The 23,129-nt window shown below is 30.3% G+C and overlaps 1 protein-coding gene across 1 annotated transcript in view; it reads left to right on the top strand.

The window, feature by feature from the left end:
* The window catches only part of Nepl16 (Neprilysin-like 16), a 273,327-nt gene that overhangs the window by 138,784 nt on the left and 111,414 nt on the right, over window positions 1-23,129 (top strand). Inside the window, exons 3-4 of the mRNA XM_065514988.1 lie at window positions 4,447-4,739; window positions 10,112-10,279. Coding sequence (XP_065371060.1) covers window positions 4,447-4,739; window positions 10,112-10,279 — 461 coding nt within the window. The remainder of the gene's footprint in view (window positions 1-4,446; window positions 4,740-10,111; window positions 10,280-23,129) is intronic.

The following is a 23,129-nucleotide window of genomic DNA, read 5'->3' as shown; positions in this document are numbered from 1 at the left end:
TTTGTTGAATGACTTGAGCGCTTTCGTAACTGTGAAAACTATAAACTTTTTTCTACGCTTCAACTTGCCGCATGAATTTATACGATATCTGCCGGAAACGTGGCCACAGCGCGAAGATTATCAGCAAGCACTAAAAATTGTTGAAAAAATTCACGTAGTAAACGACACCGCTGAAAGAGGCGTGAAAATGATGGAGGACTACAATAAAATATTGTGCAGGAACGAAGAGGAAAAGCAATATTAGATTCAAGTTGTCGGTGATTATCGCAAAAAATATCCGAGTTTTGAAAAAAGAAATTTAATATAGCATAACATAATTATTCATAAATAACATCAATTGTATATATTTTTTTTCTATATTGGAAAATGTTCGTGAAAATTCAGTTGTTTTTTATGGGCACCCCCTGAACGGTTGGAGATAGGGGTATGTTTGTTCTAGAAAAATATTGGGGGTACGAAAATTATGGGGGTTGCTCATACATTTTACCTACCTACGGGTGACTCCTGAGTAGTTATGCACCTTTTTCTATCCATTTACCCATAATTTCGTTCTTACGAACTTTGACCCTCGTGCGGCACGCCAATTTTTAACCGATCGAGCTCAAACTTTTTTCAGATTTTTTTTTATCCTAACCTCACACAAAACTGCCCTTCGTTTTTGGAAAATCGAAAATAAAAAATAAGGTCCACCTTATTGTCTATACAATCCTCCACTTCCTCACGGGACCATACCAAATCCTCTGCCTCAGTGCTAGCTCTTTTTAAAGGTGGCTCCTGTAATGCTTGACGATTCGCCAGCTGATTATTTCTTGATGGTGAAACATATCTGGTTCGCTTTCTTGGTGCTCTACAGTTTCGCTGAATATGACCAATTTTACCACAGTTATAACATTTAATTTTGGTATTACATTGTTTCTCATATAAAGCCTCTACAACTGCCTCTTCTTGACATTGAACATTATTCAAGTCCGACACCTTTTTATCAATGCCATCCACACTGTTGTTAATAACATCAGACACTTTCTGAATTTTCTTATCTGTGGCTCTAGAAGATTCTTGAAGTTTTGTTAGAAGTTTATCGTTGTTTACTCTGAATGTTTCTTTAACTTCAGCTAACAGCTTCTCGTTGTTTACTCGAAGTTCAGCTAGAAGCTTCTCGTTATTTACTTTAAAAATTTCTCGAACTTTTTTAACTTCAGACAGAAGTTCAGTTGTAACCTCCGCAAGCTGTTTCGAATTTTCGTTCAATTTCGCTTCCAGGTTCTTGTTGGCTGTTTCCATTTTTTCCATCATAGCCGCGAACATTGTGCTTAAATCCATGCTGCTTGTTGTTGAACGTGTAAAAACTTCCATTTTTTCCTTATACTCGAATTCGTAAGCACCGATGTCAATATCACGCCGTTTGAATTCGCCTATAAGCCTCTTTTGCAATTCTGCCTTGTTACCTGCTGTTTGTAGCTCCAACTTACTCAATTAACAACTCTTTATTTCTTTAAAATGTACAACAACAGAATTAAATAGCCACTCAATGTTTTTTTATACACGTTTATAAATTCTCAGAATTACAGACACAATTTATAATGTACACGAATTTACTTGAAAAACACAACACACTTTAAGGCACTTAGATGATGTTTATTCGAAAAGCGTCTCTGATAAACTCACTCACGACTGCAACCTCTGCCACTATTTATAACACTGCATTACCATCTAGAAAGCTCTTTAACTGTCTAGAGGTTTCTAATACATACGCCATCTGTGGTGTACTTTCTACAATGTTCTTTAACTGAATATTCGAAATCGAATACAGCGTTGCCAACTTACGATCAAATCAACTGAAAGCTTTTATTTAATAATGCCCACAGATATGTTACAGTTTTACAGCACTGTCAAATGAAAGCATTATGCTACTTTTAAATCAGCCATTAAAATCGTTATATTTGAATTCAAGTACAATTTCGTAACAATATATTACAAACAAATCAATTGAAAATACTTACTGGGAAGCCAAATAAAAAGCACTTTAAAAAATACATATATACGTATATTTATGCATACACATAAAAAACAAAAACAATTCAATGAAAAAAATTATTTTTAAAAACTTAAAAATTCACAGCATAAAATAATATTTTTTAAAAACTTAAAAATGCACAGCATAAATTAATATTATTTACATTTATACATATCAGCAGGGCAACCAAAAATATGCTCTAAAAAAAGTGTTTTATGCGCATATAATATGCACTTAAAAATGCAAAATATGCTCTTAAAATATAAAAAATATGCACTTAATAGTTGGTTATTGTTTGATTTAAAAATTTCATTAAAAAAATATATATGAAGTAAATAAAATATTGAGCTCATAAATTAAAATTGGTTATTATAGGATTAAATATCGATTTTAGGGAATTTGGCACTACATGAAAATAGTTAGATTCAATTCATTTTATTATATTTAGCAATAAATTACTATGTGTATACTTAAGTTTTAAATTTTTTTAACTAAATCTTTGTTTTAGATTTCCGAGTTTCTTAGACAATCATAATCAATTGATTTGTCTCATCTTTTAAACTGCTTAATACTTCAAACTTTTTTTAGTAATTAGTGGCATAATATTTTACATTCTCAATCCATGTGTCCCAATGTTTATAGGATCCCTACTGAGGATGTACCCAATAAGTTTCTCCAAATGTTTCTATTCTATATGAAGCTTTAAAAGCTTTTTTATCATTTGAATAATGTTTCAAAAACTCTGTGAATAGCGTGTAATTTTTTGGTAAAAAATTGCAAAGGATTTTGGAGCATTCATCATGTATCTAGATCAGAGGTTCGCAAAAATAAATCCTCTCACCAACACACTTACTCTCACCAACACATTCAATTCATTATTTTATTCAGTGCACCTACAAACACACAAATACAAAAACTGAAAAAATAAAGAAAAAGTCATACACCAGTGCTCATGCGTATTCCTAGTTGTCTCGTTGAGTGGACAACGACTACTAAAATGTAAGAGCAGAAGAATACGTGTGATTTTATTTTCCACAATTGTGGTATGGGCTGCGCATTACTGATCTAGATTAACATCTGAATTCGGCTTCTAAAATTTAAACAGAATTATAAAAGAGCCTTACAATAGTGGAATGATTAGTTCTATTTAAGACTGCGGCAATTAAAAAAACTTTTTGTTCAAGTTTTATCACTGCGACTTAAAATACCGTGACATTTCCTATGTTTCTTCCTTTCCCATCCATTGTATCGTTTATCGATATCCACGTATATTCTTTATTAACAATTTCTTAATACATTTTTTTACAAGTTGTGTAAATATATCAACGGGTTTTGAACGCGAGATTTTCGATAGATCTTAATATTCTGAACGTCTGTTGAATACTTGTTTAATTTTACATTAGAGGTAAACTATTAATGCCCAAACTATCTCAATCTCAAGCTGACTAAAATTCCTTCTTTTAAATGTATCCAACAATTTTTTAAGAAATTGCCCATAACAATATGCAATTTTGGAGTTTTCTTTTAATTTTTTACGTATTTTTACTATTTGTTAAATTTTAATATTTGTGTGTATATTTTTAATTTAATTGAAATATATGTAAACTAAGCTCCCTTAAATCAACGAAAACTCTGTGAATATAAGCGATTATGGGTACTCTATTTTTTATATAAGTAACTTAGGCCAATTATCATTGGACCTTAACAAAATAGTAAAATATAGAAATGAAAAATTACAATACAAACAATAAAATTATATAAGGAAAATAAAATAATGAAAAATAAAAGAAAATATCCAACAAAAATGTGCAATTATGAGTTAAATATGCAAAAATATGCTATAAAACGCAAAATATGCTAAAATATGCAGTAAAGGGCAAAATATGCAAAAATATGCGCTAACAAATCGATGCCAAAATTCTTAAAATTGTCTGAAACGGATAAATACTAACTCATATGTTTATACGACGCACAGCAAAAAATATGATATTGCATATTTTTGGTTGCCCTGCATATCAGCCTTTTAAAATTTGCTAACCTGGTATAAAATTTAAGACCACATGGGTGCGAGAATAATCGATCGAAATCGATTAAAAATGTTAAAATTTGAAAAATAATTAACGAATAACTTACATAAAGTCTAAAAGTAATAGTGTTTACCAATCAATTTTGATCGTACAATTTTCGAAATGTTTGTATATATTAAAAATTTGGTCGTTTGTTTGATTTTGTTTGTTTTTTCTCACCATTCGTTATATCGAGCATACAATTTTTGAAACGTTCGTTATATAAGGTAGTCGAATTTACGAATTTGACCGTGCGTTAAATCGGATTTCTTTAAAGAGAGATTCGTTATACCGGGATTTGCCTGTATTACTAAAAAAAATTTGATAAACAAAAAATAAAATTAATTATTCTTATTATTATTGCAGAACTATTGCAGCACAATACAACTTCTGGACCATTTCGAAAATTAGGTCGTTTATTTGGCAGCTGCTTAAGACAAAATACAAATTCATCAACGATTCGATTAGTTTTGGAGCAATTAGGAGGCTACTTGCCGATTGGAGCACTCGGACCATCTAGTGTATCTCAGCTTATATCAAAAATTTACGAGTTAGGTCCAACTCCTCTAGTCGACATATATTACGATTTAAGTTATGGTAAACGACCACACGTTTTACTGATCATAAGCGGACCCAGTACAACATCGCCCATTCTAGAAGTAAGTAAAAATATTATTCCTTTTATTAATGCTAGTCAGGAATTTCAACAAGCTCTGCCTTTACCTGATAAACCTACCTTCGTTTTTAAAGTTAAACCAATGTTGGTATCACTGTCAAAATACATATTTATAAATTCATTTCCATACATCTGTTGCTAATTTATTATTCGAAAAGACATGTTTTTGTTAAACAGGTGAACATTATTTTTGCCAAATTCTTTAAAAAACTGGCTGTCTGTGTAAATCACTTTCACGTTCAAAATACATGAGCGAAATTAATGAGATGTATACGAAAATGTTTATAATTTTTCTAAGCAGTTTGGTATTGAAAATCAGCAAAATCGAATTGGTAGAACCAGGTTTATGGATCAAAATGTAAGACAACCTCTAAAAATTTTTATATTTTTCACACGTTTTCTGTGACTCTAAGTAAATTTATTGCAGAGAATACCATGAAATTTGTCACTCACTATTTACATATATGACAAAAGGACAAATTTTGTTGAAAATGGTAAGAACCGGTCCATAATTTCTCCTAGCCCCCTTACAAGATTCTTCCCGAAATATGGTGCTATGGTATATAAATGCCCATAGAATTGCATTATCCATACAAAATTCAGCACGGCAAAGTTTCGTACAAAGAGCAATAGCGAGACCAATTTCTTTTTTGAATCGATGTGTTGAATTTTGTAAAGATCGGCCCATAATTGGTTATACATAGCATAGATGGGCACTTTGCAGTACCAGTAAAATTTCAGTAAAAATAGATTTTTACTGATTACTGGAAAAATTTTCAGTATTCAGTAAAGTTTTACTGATTACTGAAAAAAAACAGTATTCAGTAAATTTTTACTGAATACTGGAAAAAAATCAGTAATCAGTAATTTTTTACTGATTACAAAAATAAAAATCAGTATTCAGTAAATTTTTACTGAATACTGAAAAAAATCAGTAACAGTAAATTGAAATCCATTATGCAATTACCGGTAAAATTTTATTAATTATATTGTAGTAGAAAAATATGTTGCACTTCTTAATAGATATGTTATTAGTAAAAATATTTACCTAAAGCCGTAGCCCACTGGATTTGAACCGAGGGCCTCACGTTTGCTGGTCGCCGTTCTACTCACAACACCACCCCCTTATTTATTAATTGTGCGTTTTTAAATACTATGTACTTTATTTTCTGTTCGTGTGAAAAACAGTTTAAAAAATAAAATAGACAAATTAACAAAATATACATATTTCGATTCAAAATGTATGCATGTAAACAACGCACTCTTTGTTTTGTATTTTTTTTATTTTCTTTCGACATAAAAAATAATAGTTATACTTGTGGTTTGTATTTTTATAAAAGAGAAGAAAATTTGTAAATTGATTTAAACGAAACTTTTTATTTTTTCAAGTTGCAACTTCAAGAAAATCCCCATACTACTACTTTTGCTACAAAAAGTGCTAAATTGTCATGACTGATTGTAGGATAATAAGTGAAGTTTTTGTTGAGAATATAAAAAATTTTAAATTTAAAATAGTTTAAAAAAATATAAAAAATACTTAACTTAGAAACTGCAACAGCACAATCGGCAGATGATGTTAAGAAAATGTTCAACAATTATGTCTTAAAATATGGCAAAGTACCCGATGCTGAAACTCGTGTTTTACCACAAAAACCCGAAAAGTTCATTTTTAGATTTTGGGGAAGACAGCGATGGTAAAGTTTGTGTAATTATTTTTCAGTTAAATATTTGTTTTAATGTATTTTGAAATTTATTTACTTCTTTTAAATAGATGTTAGTGTACAGTGTGTTTCTAATGACTCGGGAAATTATCTACATGAAACAATTTTATATCTGGCCGAACGAGACACGACTACAAACTGTTTCAAAACTCACACTGCAATTAAAAATGTGTTTCTAATATATAATACCCCGTTGCCCTCGTCCGCCCCTGTAGAGCGATTATTTTCATTCGCTGGAATTGTAAATCGTTCTAGAAGACAAAAACTAAGTGACGCAAATTTTGAAATGTTGGTGTTAAGAAAAGCTAACGGTGGAAAATAAGACTTATATGTATTTGAAAACAAAAAAATTTTTTTTTCATCAAAAATATTTTTTAACAATAAATAAAATAAACCCAATAAGCATTTTTGCTGGAATTCAAGTGTAAAACAAGTTGAATTCCAGTCATACATTCAAACTTCAAGGGTTGAAATACAGTTGTATTACACTTGATTTCAATAGCATTCTCCAGTGAAAAGGATACTTGAATTCAAGTCGAACATTACAGTGTTAATACAGTTGAATTCCAGCCTTGAATTACAATGAAATACAAATTTAAGCTTTGAAATATAGTTTAATTCAACCCTTTAATTATAGTTCAATACAAGTCGAAAAATAGTAGAATTCATGCATTTTTTAACAACAAATTTGATTTATGTAGATTATTTTTATTTTGCAAAACTATATTTACATTAAAGGCATTTATACTGAAATCTGAATATATTTTCATTTAAAAGTAAGATTTTTGTAGGCAGCATTATTTATTTTTTACCATTATCGATATCTTCTAGGAAGCCAAATATAGGTGCGTTTCATGTATGATGTAAAATTCTGTGCGAAGTCGGAAAAATTAAACAATATCATATGGATATTTTTCTTTTAATAACATATTTTGATTTTACTTACTTATGTTTTGCTAACGGACTTGCTTATGTACTTTAATTTTGCTAATAACTGTGAAAATTTTCTTATTAGTTGTTCTGTTTTTACATATTTTATTCGTTTTTATTATGTATTTGTTTGACAAGAAAAGAAAAATTTAAAAATATGTTTGAACATTTTAGAACTTTAAAAATACTTGAAAAAGCGGCTGAAATTCAAGTTGAATTCTAATAAAATGTCAAATACTTGAATTTAACTTTTTTGGGTGCTTATTGGGAATATTATTAATTCTTTTTATACCCTCCACCACCATAAGTGGTGAATGAGGGTATATATAAGTTTGTCATTCCGTGTATAACATTGAGAAATATTCTAATAGGAATTTCAGTTATAAATTGCTGAATTAGATAACATTTTTTGTACATTTGAAATAAAATATCTTCTGCGTAAACTAGTCTTACTAACAATTATTATATTATTTCAGTTGTTATACCATCATATTTAGATGGAGGGTATTTAAGATTCGGCACGGCCGAATATAGTACTCTTACTTGTTTTAGGTCTGTTCATTTACTTTCCTAGTAAGAGTGAGTCGAAAATCCTCAAATACATATTAACATGTAATTCATAAAATTTTACCGGTAATGCATAATAGACTTCAATTTAATGATACTGATTTTTTTCAGTATTCAGTAAAAATTTACTGAATACTGAATTTTTTTCAGTAATCAGTAAAATTTTACTGAATACTGATTTTTTTTTCAGTAGTCTGTAAAATTTTACTGAATACTGATTTTTTTTCAGTAATCAGTAAAATTTTACTGGTAATGCAATCTAAATTTCATTACCAGTAAAAATTTACTGAATACTGCAATGCATAATGCATTAGAAATATAATGCAGTGTGCCCATGTATGATACATAGCTCCCATATAAGGACCACTTCCAAAAAACACATTATTTTTCATAAATACATACATGCAAAATATCATTATCGAATTAAAATTTTACAGAGATTGGTAGTTTTTATTCACAAATGATACTACAAGATTGTGTGAACATCGGTCCATATCATACGACTCGACTATTTATTTTTCTACTGTAAGAAGTCATTATTTTTGTTCGCGATGTCCCAAAAGTAATCCTTTATATTTTGGCCGGAAATAAGTTGTTTTGTTAGTAGAGTTATTTATAGAATTTTGTATTTGCAAACAAAAAATAAAAAAAAAATAAGTCGCAGCCAAGTGTCGAACCAAGAACTATCCGTTTGCTAGTATGCTGTTCTACTCACTACACCACTGCTTAGTTATTTTATTGTGCATCAAATAATGGTTTTCACACAGTAATGCAATATTCTTTTCTGTTTTTCTAAAAATAAACATGCAATAAAAAAAATGGGCAAATTGAAAAAAAGTAACAGTTTTTTTGTTTTGTAAAAAGTAAGTTATTAAAAAAGACATTGTAGCTTTGTAAGCGAAGTTTTTGCTGGGAAGTTTGTCATTCCGTTTGTAATTTCTACATTTTTCATTTCCGACCCTATAAAATATATATATCCTGGATCCTTATAGATAGCGGAGTCGATTAAGCCATGTCCGTCTGTCTGTTAGTTGAAATAAATTTTCTGAAGACCCCAGATATCTTCGGGATCCAAATCTTCAATAATTCTGTCAGACATGCTTTCGAGAAGTTTGCTATTTAAAATCAGCAAAATCCGTCCATAAATAACGGAGATATGAGTAAAAAACCGGGTCAACCTCGATTTTTGATCTATATATGGATTACTAAGTCATTAATATAGACAATATGGATATCTAATGATAGATATTTCAAAGTCCATTGCAACGATGTAGATAAGGTTATAGTAAGTTGGACTTACAATGGGTCAAAATCGGGAAAAAATATTTTTTGACCCGAATTTTTTTTTCATCAAAAAATTTTTTTGTCATCAATTTTTTTTCCTAAAAAAAATTTAAAAAAAAAATTAAAAAACAATTTCGAAAAAAAAACAAATTTTGAAAAAAAAATTAAATTTTGTTTACCTAAAAAAATTTATTTTAAAGTATAATTTGGTGAAGGGTATATAAGATTCGGCACAGCCGAATATAGCTCTCTTACTTGTTTATACTCTTTTTCTTCACTTGTGGAGAATTAATTAAATTTAATTAATAAAGAGCCAATCGGGTAATGTTAACCAATTATTAATATGTGAATATGTAGTTACATATTTCAATTATAAATTGCGGAATTAGATAACATATCTGTAGGGTAAACTATCCTTAGGAACTTATAAAAGGTTTGAAAGATAGGAAAGTTTGATGAAATATTAAGGTCTAAAATTGTAAGAGAAGTCCCTAAAATTCTAAATAAAGTAGCGTAGAATTAAAAAAGATATAAAAAAAGGTTATGGAATTTATGTTGATGCAGATACAATTAACCGGTGCCCAGTGCGGCCAAAAATCGAAAAAACAAGTTTTTAGTTGCGGGGTTTTGAATTTGCTAATTCTGATAACGGATTCGTAATCAGTGACATCAAATAATATGGGGGTTATACCAATTTGTGGATAATTTTCTACATTTTTGACTTTTGGCCGCACAAAGGGGACTTTGGCCACACTGTGCACCGTGCAGTACACGCAACATTTGTTTCGATATGAAAAAATTAACAACCTCGATTAAATTTACAACATAAACATTATTTTTAATACTCTTGCAGAGCAAAATACGCTGGATGGGACCTAAGGCTCCACCATATCGAGTGAAACAAGGAGTTCCAAAGCTTTTAAATGATTTACTTGACAGCTTTTTGCCAAGCGGTCTAACTCAGGAACAGAAATTTTCAGAGAATGAGGCAATTTCAACATTTATTAAGGAATTAAATAAAGTAAGTAACGTTGTATACATGAATTACCGGTCTCTTCATTTATTTAAATTGTATTTTCTTTATAATTTAACAGTGTTATGGAGTTTTAAAATGCTATAAAATAAGTTTTTTTTTCCAAGAGAGAAAATGTTAAATATTAAGACTAACTATCTCCAATATTATATTTATGCAGTATGTGTTAGTCTTATGAAAGTAAGGTATTGGGATAGAGGGGGTAGTGGCCGTTTTTTTTTATATAGGTTTATTATAATATTGTTTCTGCCTTTAATGTCTCGACCTTACAATAAGTAAAACAATTATTGTTCTCTCAGTGGAGAATCATATTTGGCAAATTTGTCTCAACGCTGCCTTAATTTGTCTTAAGTTACTGCAAGTAGCCTTGCGAGCGGGTTCGGATGATGTAATTTTGACAAATAAGCTCCACGAGTTTTTTTCTAAATTTATAATTGACCAAAGGTGCAAAGAATTTTGGATTGTGTCCTCTGTATGAGATCTATACTGGTATTGCTTGCTGTTCCCAAGAATTGGATTCCGTATTTAAATCTGTCCTATACAGGATGACTCTGCTCTTATACAGGATGACTTTGCTGTTAAGGCTTAATTTCGATTGATAGTGGATTATCAAATATAAATTAGAAGCTTTTAGTTTAACGTGGAGCCGAAATATTTTTGGAATTAATAAATTACACGGAATCTGAAGAACTTAAAACAAAATCGATCGCATGAAAATCTACGGATTTGAAACCATTCCGATCAAAATGTGAAATATAGAAACATAGAAATTTTGAATTTAGTGTAAAATCCCAAAGTTGGGATTCGCTCACACGAAAAAAATTAAAATCCATACATTTTAAGAGTCCATAAATAGGTCACTTTAAAGTTGAATATTGATCAAAAATTTAAATTTTTTGGGAATTCTTCGATTATTTCCCCACAAAATGTTTAAATTTTTATTAATTGTTTTTTGGAATTACAAAGTCTTCCGATATGTTAAATACCAAACATCCTGATGCATTAGAGTGCTCCAAAAAAATAAAATTGCGAATTTTGACCGTCCCCCCCTCTAGAATTGTTCTATGTATTGTAGAAACACATTGTGTAAAATATTAGGATGATAGGATAACGTTAACTGGTGGCGCAACGACGCTGAAGTTTTGAAGTGCATTTACAAGGGGAAAATATGCAATTTTTTCAGTTTTTGTAAAAATTTTGCCATTAAATAATGACTTTTACAATTTAATTTAAAAGAATCGAAATGTGTACGTAATTGTCGTTATAATAAGATATAAAAGACAAAAATTGGTGAGAAAATGTTAAAGTTATTAAAAAATCGCCAGGCCATTAACGTGTCTCAGGCCACTAGAACAAGAAATTTATGAACAAAATTAACATATTTTGAGAAATATTAAAATAAAAGCTTATTTTTACTTAAAATATATCCATATTTACTTGTATATGAGTTATTGTCCTCGTAGGATACCGTTAACCTATTCGCAGGTATGACCAAAAAAATTAAATTTTTTTAACGGCAGTTTCAAAACTCCAATTTAAAATTTTTAAAAATTTTGTTAAACAAATTTCAGAATTTTTTGATCATCACATGGGGATTTATTAACAACATAATAGCGAATAAAAACGTGAAAAAAGTATGTCAATACCTCCAATAGTTTTTCCGTACCTGCGATATAAATTTTGCGATTTTCGAGAAAAACTAATTTGTTGGCCATATTTTGGGGAATGACCAGAATTTCCTTACTGTAATGATTTTTAAGTAAAATCTATTCAGAATAATATAGTCCAGGTGCTATTAAGGGTTAATTTCCATTTTTGTACTGTTATTGTGAATACTAGACTTCATTTTATATTTTTCTTAAGTTTCATCAAAATCGGCACAAAAATATATAATATTTCGCTATCTTTCCATGAGATATTCCAAATATTGAAAAAATTGACCTTTGACCTTCACGATTTAAGGGTTAAAGTTTTCCGATTTTAGTAAAACTTTCGGACTATATTTAAAATTACCTGGACTATATTATTCTGAATAGTTTTTACTCAAAAATCATTACAGTAATGAAATTCTGGTCATTCCCCAAAATATGGCCAAAAAATTAGTTTTTCTCGAAAATCGCAAAATTTATATAGCAGGTATGGAAAAACTATAGGAGGTATTGACATACTTTTTTCACATTTTTATTCCCTATTATGTTGTCAATAAATCCCCATGTGATGATCAAAAAATTCTGAAATTTGTTTAACAAAATTTTTAAAAATTTGAAATTGGAGTTTTGAAACTGCCGTTAAAAAAATTTAATTTTTTTGGTCATACCTGCGAATAGGTTAACGGTATCCTACGAGGACAATAACTCATATACAAGTAAATATGGATATATTTTAAGTAAAAATAAGCTTTTATTTTAATATTTCTCAAAATATGTTAATTTTGTTCATAAATTTCTTGTTCTAGTGGCCTGAGACACGTTAATGGCCTGGGGATTTTTTAATAACTTTAACATTTTTTCACCAATTTTTGTCTTTTATATCTTATTATAACTACAATTACGTACAGATTTCGATTCTTTTAAATTAAATTGTAAAAGTCATTATTTAATGACAAAATTTACAAAAATGGCAAAAATACAAAAACTGAAAAAATTGCATATTTTCCCCTTGTAAATGCACCTCAAAACTTCAGCGTCGTTGCGCCACCAGTTAACGTTATCCTATGATCCTAATATTTTACACAACGTGTTTCTACAATACATAGAACAATTCTAGAGGGGGGGGACGGCCTGTACCTAGAAAGTTTTTTTCGTCCATACAATCTTATCTAGCCTATCTTATTCTAACTTTTCGGACAAACCAAATTTTACCAGAGCACGACATTGATTTTAGACAAACTTCAAAAAATCGCAACCGTTTAAAAATTATTCATGTCTCAGGTGCCCTACTATGCGACCCCACAGCACCGGTTCTAAGGGGTCTTTGGGGTCCGTCTTCAAACAATAAACTCCAATGCTCCTCTGGTACTCTTACGTGAAATCAGCCAGTTACAAATGGCAGATTTTTTCCAAAATGTTTTGATTCTGTCCCACTGAGCAGTGAGGATATTTGTCTCCAAATCGGGGATTTTAAGATTGAATTGAGGACAGAATAACGTGGGGAGGAATCAGGGAATTTTAAAAAAATTTTATTTTTTAGATATTTTCAGTTGAATTTTTTTTTTAAATGTTAACCAAATCTCTTTAAAATTTAATATAATGCATAAAAAATGTAGATATATATTTCGGAAGTTTTTATTCTTCTTTTACACTTCTATCTTTGATTATCAATAAGTTACGAAAATTAAAATGTAGCAGAAAAGGGCTTATTTAAAAGTCCACAGATGTTAAATTGTTTTTAGCTTTAATTTATACCTAAGAACAAATTATTAGGCCAAAAGGATGACCTGTATCAGCAATAAAGCATTATGTTGACATTTGGGTTACTTTTCGCCAGTTCCATAATGACTTCTGTTCTCGAACTTCGTTTAATATATCACACTTTGATAGGTTGCTTAATTTTTAGAAAATTATTAATATATTTTGGTAGAATTTAAGAAATTTAAAACTGTCTTTGACTTTATATATAGACTTCTATAAAAAAGAACCAGACTTCATTCTACTCTTGTTGTAAGAATATATGGATGTTTTTACATTAGTCCCATTGTCTCACTTTTGCATTAATGTTATACAAAATCTTTATTCAGTGATTTTGTTTAGTATTCGGTTTTAATACTATTTAAACAATTATCAAAACACAATTACCAAAATTTAAAAATTTAAATTAATTTTCATTCAGGATAACATGTCTCTAGTTTCAAGTTTATTGGAACATTGTACATAATGTGGATTCTAGAATAAAATTGTACCTTAAAGATCCACTGTTACTGTAACCATTTCAATATTGTTACAAGTTTTTTCACTATATTATAGTCACAGTAACCATTTACATGATTGTGGTAACCATAATATGGTTAACTTACGATTCACATGATTGTCTCAACCATATATATGGTTACAGTAAACATATATATGTTTGTGACAACCATTTATATGATGAAGGAGTTATCATATTATGGTGCTCTCGGCTTAAGGCTTATCATAATCTGACAACAACATATTATGATAAAATTATTCATCATAAATATGGTTGCCACAAACATACATATATATGTTTACTGTAACCATATATATGGTTGAGACAATCATGTGCATCGTAAGTTAACCATATTATGGTTACCACAATCATGTAAATGGTTACTGTGACTATAATATAGTTAAAAAACTTGTAACACTATATAAATGGTTACAGTAACCATGCCCAATAATATTTTTTTCTCTGCGTGTATATATATTCTTGATCGTTATAGATAGCGGAATCGATATAGCCATGTCCGTCTGTGTGTTGAAATCAACTTTCCGAAGCCCCCAAATAACATACATATGTACATGATTCATATATCAATATCTCCGGAATTCTTCCGGCTCGGTTGCTATTTAAAATCGAGAAAATCGGTCCACAAATGGCTGAGATATAAGGACAACCTCGATTTTTTACCTATTTTTGACCTATATCTGGATTACTAAGTCATTAATATAGACAATACGTATATCTAATGATAGATATTTCAAAGACCTTTGCATCGACGTATATAAGACCATAGTAAGTTGGGCCTGGGCTGAGATATAACCAAATAAACCAAAACACAATGTAATCTTCAGCAATGCTAATTTATATATCAGGTGGTGTCGATTCTACAACAAGTACAACATTTACAAAAACCACTTGCAATTTGTTTTTGTTTATGTGGTTTAAGCTGTCAAAGTTTGCCTGTTGTTTTTGTTACTTTTACGTTTGTTGTAGCATTTGCCGCAACAATCATAGGATAATTGACAGCTCAAACATCCAAACATCATTAATCAGCTGTGCTATCAACACCACCTGGTATATAAATTCGCCTTGAGAGAGAGCTTTTTATAATGTGTTCTCAAAAGAGCAACTCTCTCACGCTTACACAGAACCAGTGTTGCTATATATTTTTTGAACAAAACTTTTTATTTCTAAGTACATACTAAAATAACAAAACACAATTCGTACATGTATGTAATCAAACTGAGATAATTTATGTGAATTTAGTGCTGGAGACACTTTCAATATATTCAAATCAATCTCCCCATTTAGTGAATGAATTTGGGGACTATCATTTTGAAATCATCGGTTCAACTTATTGATATCGATTTTCCAAAAAAACTTTTTTTTTAAAATAAAACTTTTTGCGTCTCAAAAACCTTGCTAAAAAGGGAAAACTTGACATATGGTAACACTGCACAGAACAAATATTGTACAAAAACAACAACCACGTTGTTTGAGCACGTTGCGTTTGCGCTTATTTCATTTTTGTTGTTGTTTGTTGTCAACAAATAATTGAGCAACGCAACCACTCCCAGAAGGTGACGACAGAACTACAACATGTACAAAAACAACAGGTACTTTGTTTTTGTTAAAAGATAGTCGAACTGTCAAAGTTTCCTGTTGTTGTTTTTGCTTTTGGGCTTGTTGTATTTTTCGCCACAACAATCACAAGTGAATTGACAGTTCACTTGTCTAAACAATTCGCCTTGATTCCCATATTGTTATTCTATTTTTTTAGCCGTTTTTAAACATGAAAGTAAATAACAAACATTTCAGAAAAAGCTTTTTGTTCGATTGTTGTGTTTAATTCTTTTAATACCCTTCATCATAAGTGGCAAGGCTATATACATACAGTCAGCGTCAAAAGAAAGTGTACAACTTGTTTTTACATTTAAAACGTTTTATTTACATATTAAAAAACAATTTTTTCTCCAGTTCTAGTATATTTAACAAAACACTTAATTGTTCTCTTGCAATATATAAACAAAAAACTAAACTATTTCAACTGCAACAAAAACAGTAACAACAAAACCAAAAATACTCCATTTTTAACGCGTCAGAAAAAAGTGTACACATTTAGAATTGCAATAAGATTTTTCTAGCTACATAAAAAATATATTGTTATTCTTTATTTTTGCCTAGATTATAATTTTTTGTGGATCTTGCTGCTAGTCTCATGAGATTTTAAGATAGTAGCTTTTCTTGTTTGATCGCGAGAACTTTAAAACCAAAATGGGAAAACAAACTGCAATTGAAACAAGAAAGTAAGTCATAAAATTTAAAAATGAAGGCAAATCGTCACGAGAAATCTCCTCTATAATAGGAAGAATCCATAATACTGTAAAAAAATTATAGACAAACAAAAAAATTTAGAATTTTAGAAGATCAGCAACGTGCCGGAACACCAAAACGCCTTAACAACCTTGAAATACGATCGATTGTGAAAGCAGTGAAGAAAGTATTCACAGTAAGTGCAGTAAAATTATGCGAAGAATTAACAGATTCGTCTGGAGTGAGAGTTAGTAACAGTACGGTTCGCCGAGCGCTACACCCAAATGCTCTATATGGTGGAGTTCCGAGAGAATAACCCCACATTTCCAAACGAAATAAAGAGCGACTTCGAGAATTCGCAAACAGGTATAAAAACCAAGAAAATTGTTTTGGAATAATGTGCTGTTACCGGACGAAAGCAAGTTTGAGATTTTCGGAAGTAAAAAAGGAGTAAAATTTGGAGAAGCAAAAATCAAGAGTTCGACCAAAAAATGTACTATCCACCGTAAAGCATGGTGGTGGTTAGGTGATGGTGTGGGGGTGTATGGCGGCAAGTGGCATGGGAAAACTCATATTTATTGATAGTTTGATGAGCAAAACCGATTACCTAAACATTCTTATAGAAAATATGGAACCCATCATTAGAAAATTAAATTAGACCGAACCTGGATCTTCCAACAGGACAATTATCCGAAGCATACTTCTTAACTTGTTAAAGAATGGTTGTTGTATCATACACCGAAACAAGTGGAACAACCCCCACAGTCACCGAACATTAATCCCATTGAACATCTGTGGTAGCATTTGGACAGACAGATCAGAAAATGAAATATTACCAGCAATGACTCTCTACACGAAATCCTGCAGGAAGAGTGGTTCAACATCCCAACCTCGGTGACATCAAAATTGGTAGAAACAATGCCAAGGAGGCTTGAAACTGTTTTAAAACCCAAAAGATGTCAAATAAAATACTAAATACGTTTTTTCTTCTAATTTCCCTAAACTGTACACTTTCTTTTGACGCGTTAAAAATGGAGTATTTTTGGTTTTGTTGTTACTGTTTTTGTTGCAGTTGAACTAGTTTAGTTTTTTGTTTATATATTGCAAGAGAACAATTAAATGTTTTGTTAAATATACTAGAACTGGAGAACAAATAGTTTTTTAATATGTAAATAAAATGTTTTAAATGTAAAAACAAGTTGTACACTTTCTTTAGACGCTGACTGTATGTATATGTAAGTTTGTCATTCCGTTTGCAATTTCTATAAAATTTTATGAAATTTCAACAGATTATGTAAACGAATCTATATTGGATTTGCTGTTACGGCACAAAGTATACAGAGGCGTCACGAGACAGAAAATAATATACATAGTTCTATATTTGTTTCATTTTTAGTAACTGCCCTTTTCATTTTGTTTTAGTCTTAATTTTCTGCCGCAATAATTCCATTTCTTTCCGATTTAGTTTGATGCAATCATTTATTTTTGTAATATTTCACTTTTAATTGCCATTGTACATGTGGAGTTTTATTTTGTAAATGTAAAAAACAACCAAGAATTTTCTTTCATTTAAATTTACACGTAAATAATACACACATTTTTATAATTTTCCATTTTAAAAAATTTTGTGCCACAGACTACGAAAAAATTGTCTTACAAATTTATTTGTTTGTTTTGTTCACATTTCTTTGTCTACCAAATTCGTGTTGTATATAGCGTTTTGCTTTAACACATCACTGATATTGTAGTACAAAATATATAGCTATCTCTTTTTATGAGAACTGCCCTAACATCTGATTTGGCGTTTTTTAAACGTCAAATTTGACACTTCTGTATATTCTGTGGTTACGGTTCCATATGTGTTCTCCTATTTTAAGATTTTCATTTCTTTAAATCTTATATACAGGGATGGAAAATTATATTTTTGTTCCGTATTAAAAAATTACTTTCTTCATCACCAGAGTACTTAAAATTTTAATATTACTGTAGCTTTATGTTGCAAACAGTCGTCTGTTATCACAAAATTGTCTATAGAAAGTGCTGTTGAATACGAGATTTTCTATAGAAAATACTGTTATAATAGACAAGATTTTTAAAGAAAATGCTGTTTTTCATACGATTTTCTATAGAAAATACTGTCATACACAACATGTCCAAAAAATATAGTTATAGACAAGATTTTCTATAGAAAATTATTTTATTTTATATAGAAAAATGTCACACTCAAGATTTTCAACAGAAAATATAGTTATACTTAAGATTTTCTACAGCAAATATTGTTATACATAAGATTGTTTATAGAAAATATTGTTCTACACAAGATTTTCTATAGAAAATATTGTTCTACACAAGATTTTCTATAGAAAATATTGTTCTACACAAGATTTTCTATAGAAAATATTGTTCTACACAAGATTTTCTATAGAAAATATTGTTCTATACAAGATTTTCTATAGAAAATATTGTTCTATACAAGATTTTCTATAGAAAATATTGTTCTACACAAGATTTTCTATAGAAAATATTGTTCTACACAAGATTTTCTATAGAAAATATTGTTCTACACAAGATTGTTGTCCTACACAAGATTTTCTATAGAAAATGTTGTCCTACACAAGATTTTCTATAGAAAATGTTGTCCTACACAAGATTTTCTATAGAAAATGTTGTCCTACACAAGATTTTCTATAGAAAATGTTGTCCTACACAAGATTTTCTATAGAAAATGTTGTCCTACACAAGATTTTCTATAGAAAATGTTGTCCTACACAAGATTTTCTATAGAAAATGTTGTCCTACACAAGATTTTCTATAGAAAATGTTGTCCTACACAAGATTTTCTATAGAAAATGTCCTACACTAAATTTTCTATAGAAAATGTTGTCCTACACAAGATTTCTATAGAAAATGTTGTCCTACACAAGATTTTCTATAGAAAAAATCGTCATACACAAGATTTTCTATAGAAAAAATCGTCATACACAAGATTTTCTACAGAAAATTTTTTGAAATTTCCCGGGATTCCGGGAATTCCCGCCTAGAACAAATTATTCAATTTTAACCCTCTAACCGCCTAATTTTATTTTGAGGTAAAAAAATATACCAGGTTATTGTTTGAATAAAAAAAAATACGTTGGAATAAAAAAAACAAAAGACAAGTGCACGTTCATATTTATCACAATAAGTAAATTGTTTGTTTCTTTACACATATTTACCGTTATAACGGGAGAAATAAGCAAATAAAGCAGCATTACATACATTTAACATACCCCGCCTAAAGGCAGCCTTGCCGGTTAGAGGGTTAAGAATGTAGACTTCGTTAAAAATCTAAAAAATTTCTTTGGTTTAAAAATGTAATTGGATACAAATAAAAAAATCCAATAAACATTTACGGCTATATGCATAAAAAGCCTTATTGTAGATTTAAAATACAATTTTGTTAACGAACACTTTACCTTTAAAAACCATTTATAAAAGTATTGTATTGGACTGGGCAATTCTGAATCAGTCAGTAACGTTACTCTTATATATACAGTAGAAGACAAAACTGTTCACGAGTAGTTGAAATTTAATGCCCCAATTCTGTTAAAAGATTTAGGACGAATTTTCTTCTTTTCATGTTTGAGTTATATGTTTTGAATTCTATAAAACAATAATGGTTGTTGTCTAGGATTATGGCATTTAATAACGTAAAATATTTGATTCAGTAAAATATTGTGGACGATTTTAAATATCAAAACAGACGAATACAATTTTGTAATCTTCTAGAGTAGTATGAGTAGTTTTTCTTCGAGTTGAATGAAAACAATTGCGAGATAAAACTAATCCGCTTTAACTATTAGATATATAGATAGATAGAAAGTACACAAAGGTTCTATTCCCCGGTGAAGAACTGTGGACCGATTCATCACCAACTACGACACAAATTGAAGTAGATTTTACAGGCGAAGAAGTACTAAATCTATGCACTAAAATATAACAGAACACTAACATTGGGACTTCAACTAAGACTCGCATTATACCAAAATTGGAAACAGACATAGGCATGGAAACATTTAATATTACAATACCGCAGTGATCGGTCTTAGGACCACTGTTGTGGAACATCGTGTACAATATAGAAGCAACCATTGTTGTTTTTGCAGACGACATTGCGGTTACAGTCCAAGTGAGGCACATAAAAGAGGTCGAAATATATGAAAACGAAACAGTCAGAGAGATGCTAAAATCTAGAAACCTTTTTTTGGCTGAGCACAAAACGAAGTTGGTCCTCATACGCCGAAGAAAAAGAAAGAGACTCTTCTGACAATAAAAGAGGGAACATCAGATATATGATGCTCAGAGACTATCAAGTACCTCGGTATTATTCTATAAGACCGACTCAGTTTTAAGAAACACTTGATTATGCATGTAAGAAAGCAATTGGAGTGACTAATTCCTGGGTTCCTATGATGCCAAATATCTGTGGAACACGGCAAAGTCCAATAACTAACTCCACGTTGTTGTATGGAGCACCAGTGTGGGAGAACACCGCAAGCACCACAACAAAGAACATGATAGTAATATTTATGAGTGGATTTCTAAGAGTCTTCAGCTGTTTCACAACAATATCACGTGAAGCAGCAAGTGTCGTGGCGGTAATTATACCAATATTGTATGTATATTGTTGATAAAGAACTTTTAAATGTGATGAAAAATTTTTTATTAACTAAAAATAATTTCTATATTTGTCAAATTTCATAAAAAACATAATTGCCAAATGATTAAAATGTATAAATTCAATGAAAAATATAGAAGAAAAATTTTAAAATTTACAAAAAAATAACTTGGCAGTAATAATATGATAATAACGTAAATCATAGACACAAACCACGTAAGCCAGACGAAAAAAATATATTGTCTTACTGAATCGTAACTTCGACTACTTTTCTTCTTCAGACAAGACGAAACAATCGTCTAACAGAATTGTGGTATAAGTTTACACATTATTTCTTGCACATAACAACTGGTCTGACAACATTTTCCTTTTGTTAATTGTTAAGCACTTTATTTACTATTATCTGCTAACTCACTCTGAAACTAACGGAACTTTTATACGTTTTTTGAAGCACATCTGACCGAAGTTACATGTGAACAGTATTGTCCGCCAATAGATTTTGTGAAAAATTAAATTCTGATATTACAAGGAGAAAATTAAGTAAATATAATCCTTTTAATTTCTTTATTAAAAAAAAACACAAAATAAAGCACTTCATATAAATCTTCAGTTACTTTATAATGGATAAAGCTTAAATTCTATTTTGAAGAAAAACATCCTAAAAGTTATACAAAATTGCATTTCGTACCGATTAATTGCTAAAAAATACAAAGTTTCTGTCGGACATGAAGCCTCGTTTCATGAGCCACAAATACTGCAGTGGACACTAATTGAGTGCTTAGAGAGGCTCATGGAGTCAACTCCAGTGACAAAACAATTCGAAGATGTCATAAAAATAACAGACTTAAAGCAAGAGCAATTATAAAAAAAAAAAAACATTTTTATGACAAAGTATCGTAAGGCTCGATTAAAATTCGCTAAATCGTACGAAGGGTGGGGATCGATGGGAGGGAGCGAAGTCATGGTTTGGTGATGTTTTCGTGGCAATGAGCTCGGTGTACTTAGGCGTATCACAGACTATATTACCATATTGGAGGACTCTTATCTCCCGACTCTAGATATACTATTTGGTGTTGAAGGTGGTCAACAAGAAATATTGTTGCAGGACAATGATCCTAAAACACCTCACAAATAACAAAAAAATGGTTTGTTGATAACGCAATCAAACTGCTCGAATGGCCTCCCAAGTCCTCAGGTTTAAATTTTGAAACGGCTAAAAAAGACTCAAACATTTCGGAAAATCTTGTAAATAGTGTGCCAGAAAGAATGAAAGCTAAAAAATGATGTTAAAAAACTGACATCTCGTCTTGAATTTATAGATCGTAAATCCCGGTCATCAAATGTGGTTGTTTCTGGCTTGAATGCTGTAAATATGAATGCTGCCAGGGCTGAATTTATGAATCTATGTACAACGGTTCTTAATGTAAATACAAACGTAATGTCTACGCGTATAATTTCTTCGGGGCGTTCATTTTTGTTCTGTTTGGAGACAAGTATGCAGGCTTACAACGTTATTGCTGTCAAACACAAGCTAAAAGGTCAAACGATATATATAAAAAAAGATTATACCGAGGAGGAACAAAATGTTCGTTTCAATCTACGTCAAATTAGCAAGAAGATTAATAATTCCAACAAAACTATTAAAGTTAGAATGGGTGAATTCTGTATTTTTATAAATAACAACAGATATACATGGTCCAATGGCAAAATTCTCGCCACTTCTAATATTGATGCTGAATATTTAATAAAATTACTAGATGAATGTAACTGCTCAATGGATGTCTGCGTTAAAGAAGGTCAAAAGAATATAACTACTGATATGGAAGCTAATTCAAACCAATAGCAATTTAATTTATGCCATTTAGTGTCTTACAATGTAGCGAATCTAGCAAATTCAATTAAGTATGGCAATTTTATAAATTACAGTGCCGAACTTAAGTATTGGCACAGGATGCTCATTGTACTTTA

The sequence above is a fragment of the Calliphora vicina genome, chromosome 1, assembly GCF_958450345.1.
Source record: "Calliphora vicina chromosome 1, idCalVici1.1, whole genome shotgun sequence".
NCBI lineage: Eukaryota > Metazoa > Arthropoda > Insecta > Diptera > Calliphoridae > Calliphora > Calliphora vicina.
Note: the sequence above shows the minus strand (reverse complement) of the source record. Positions and strands in the feature narration are given on the sequence as shown.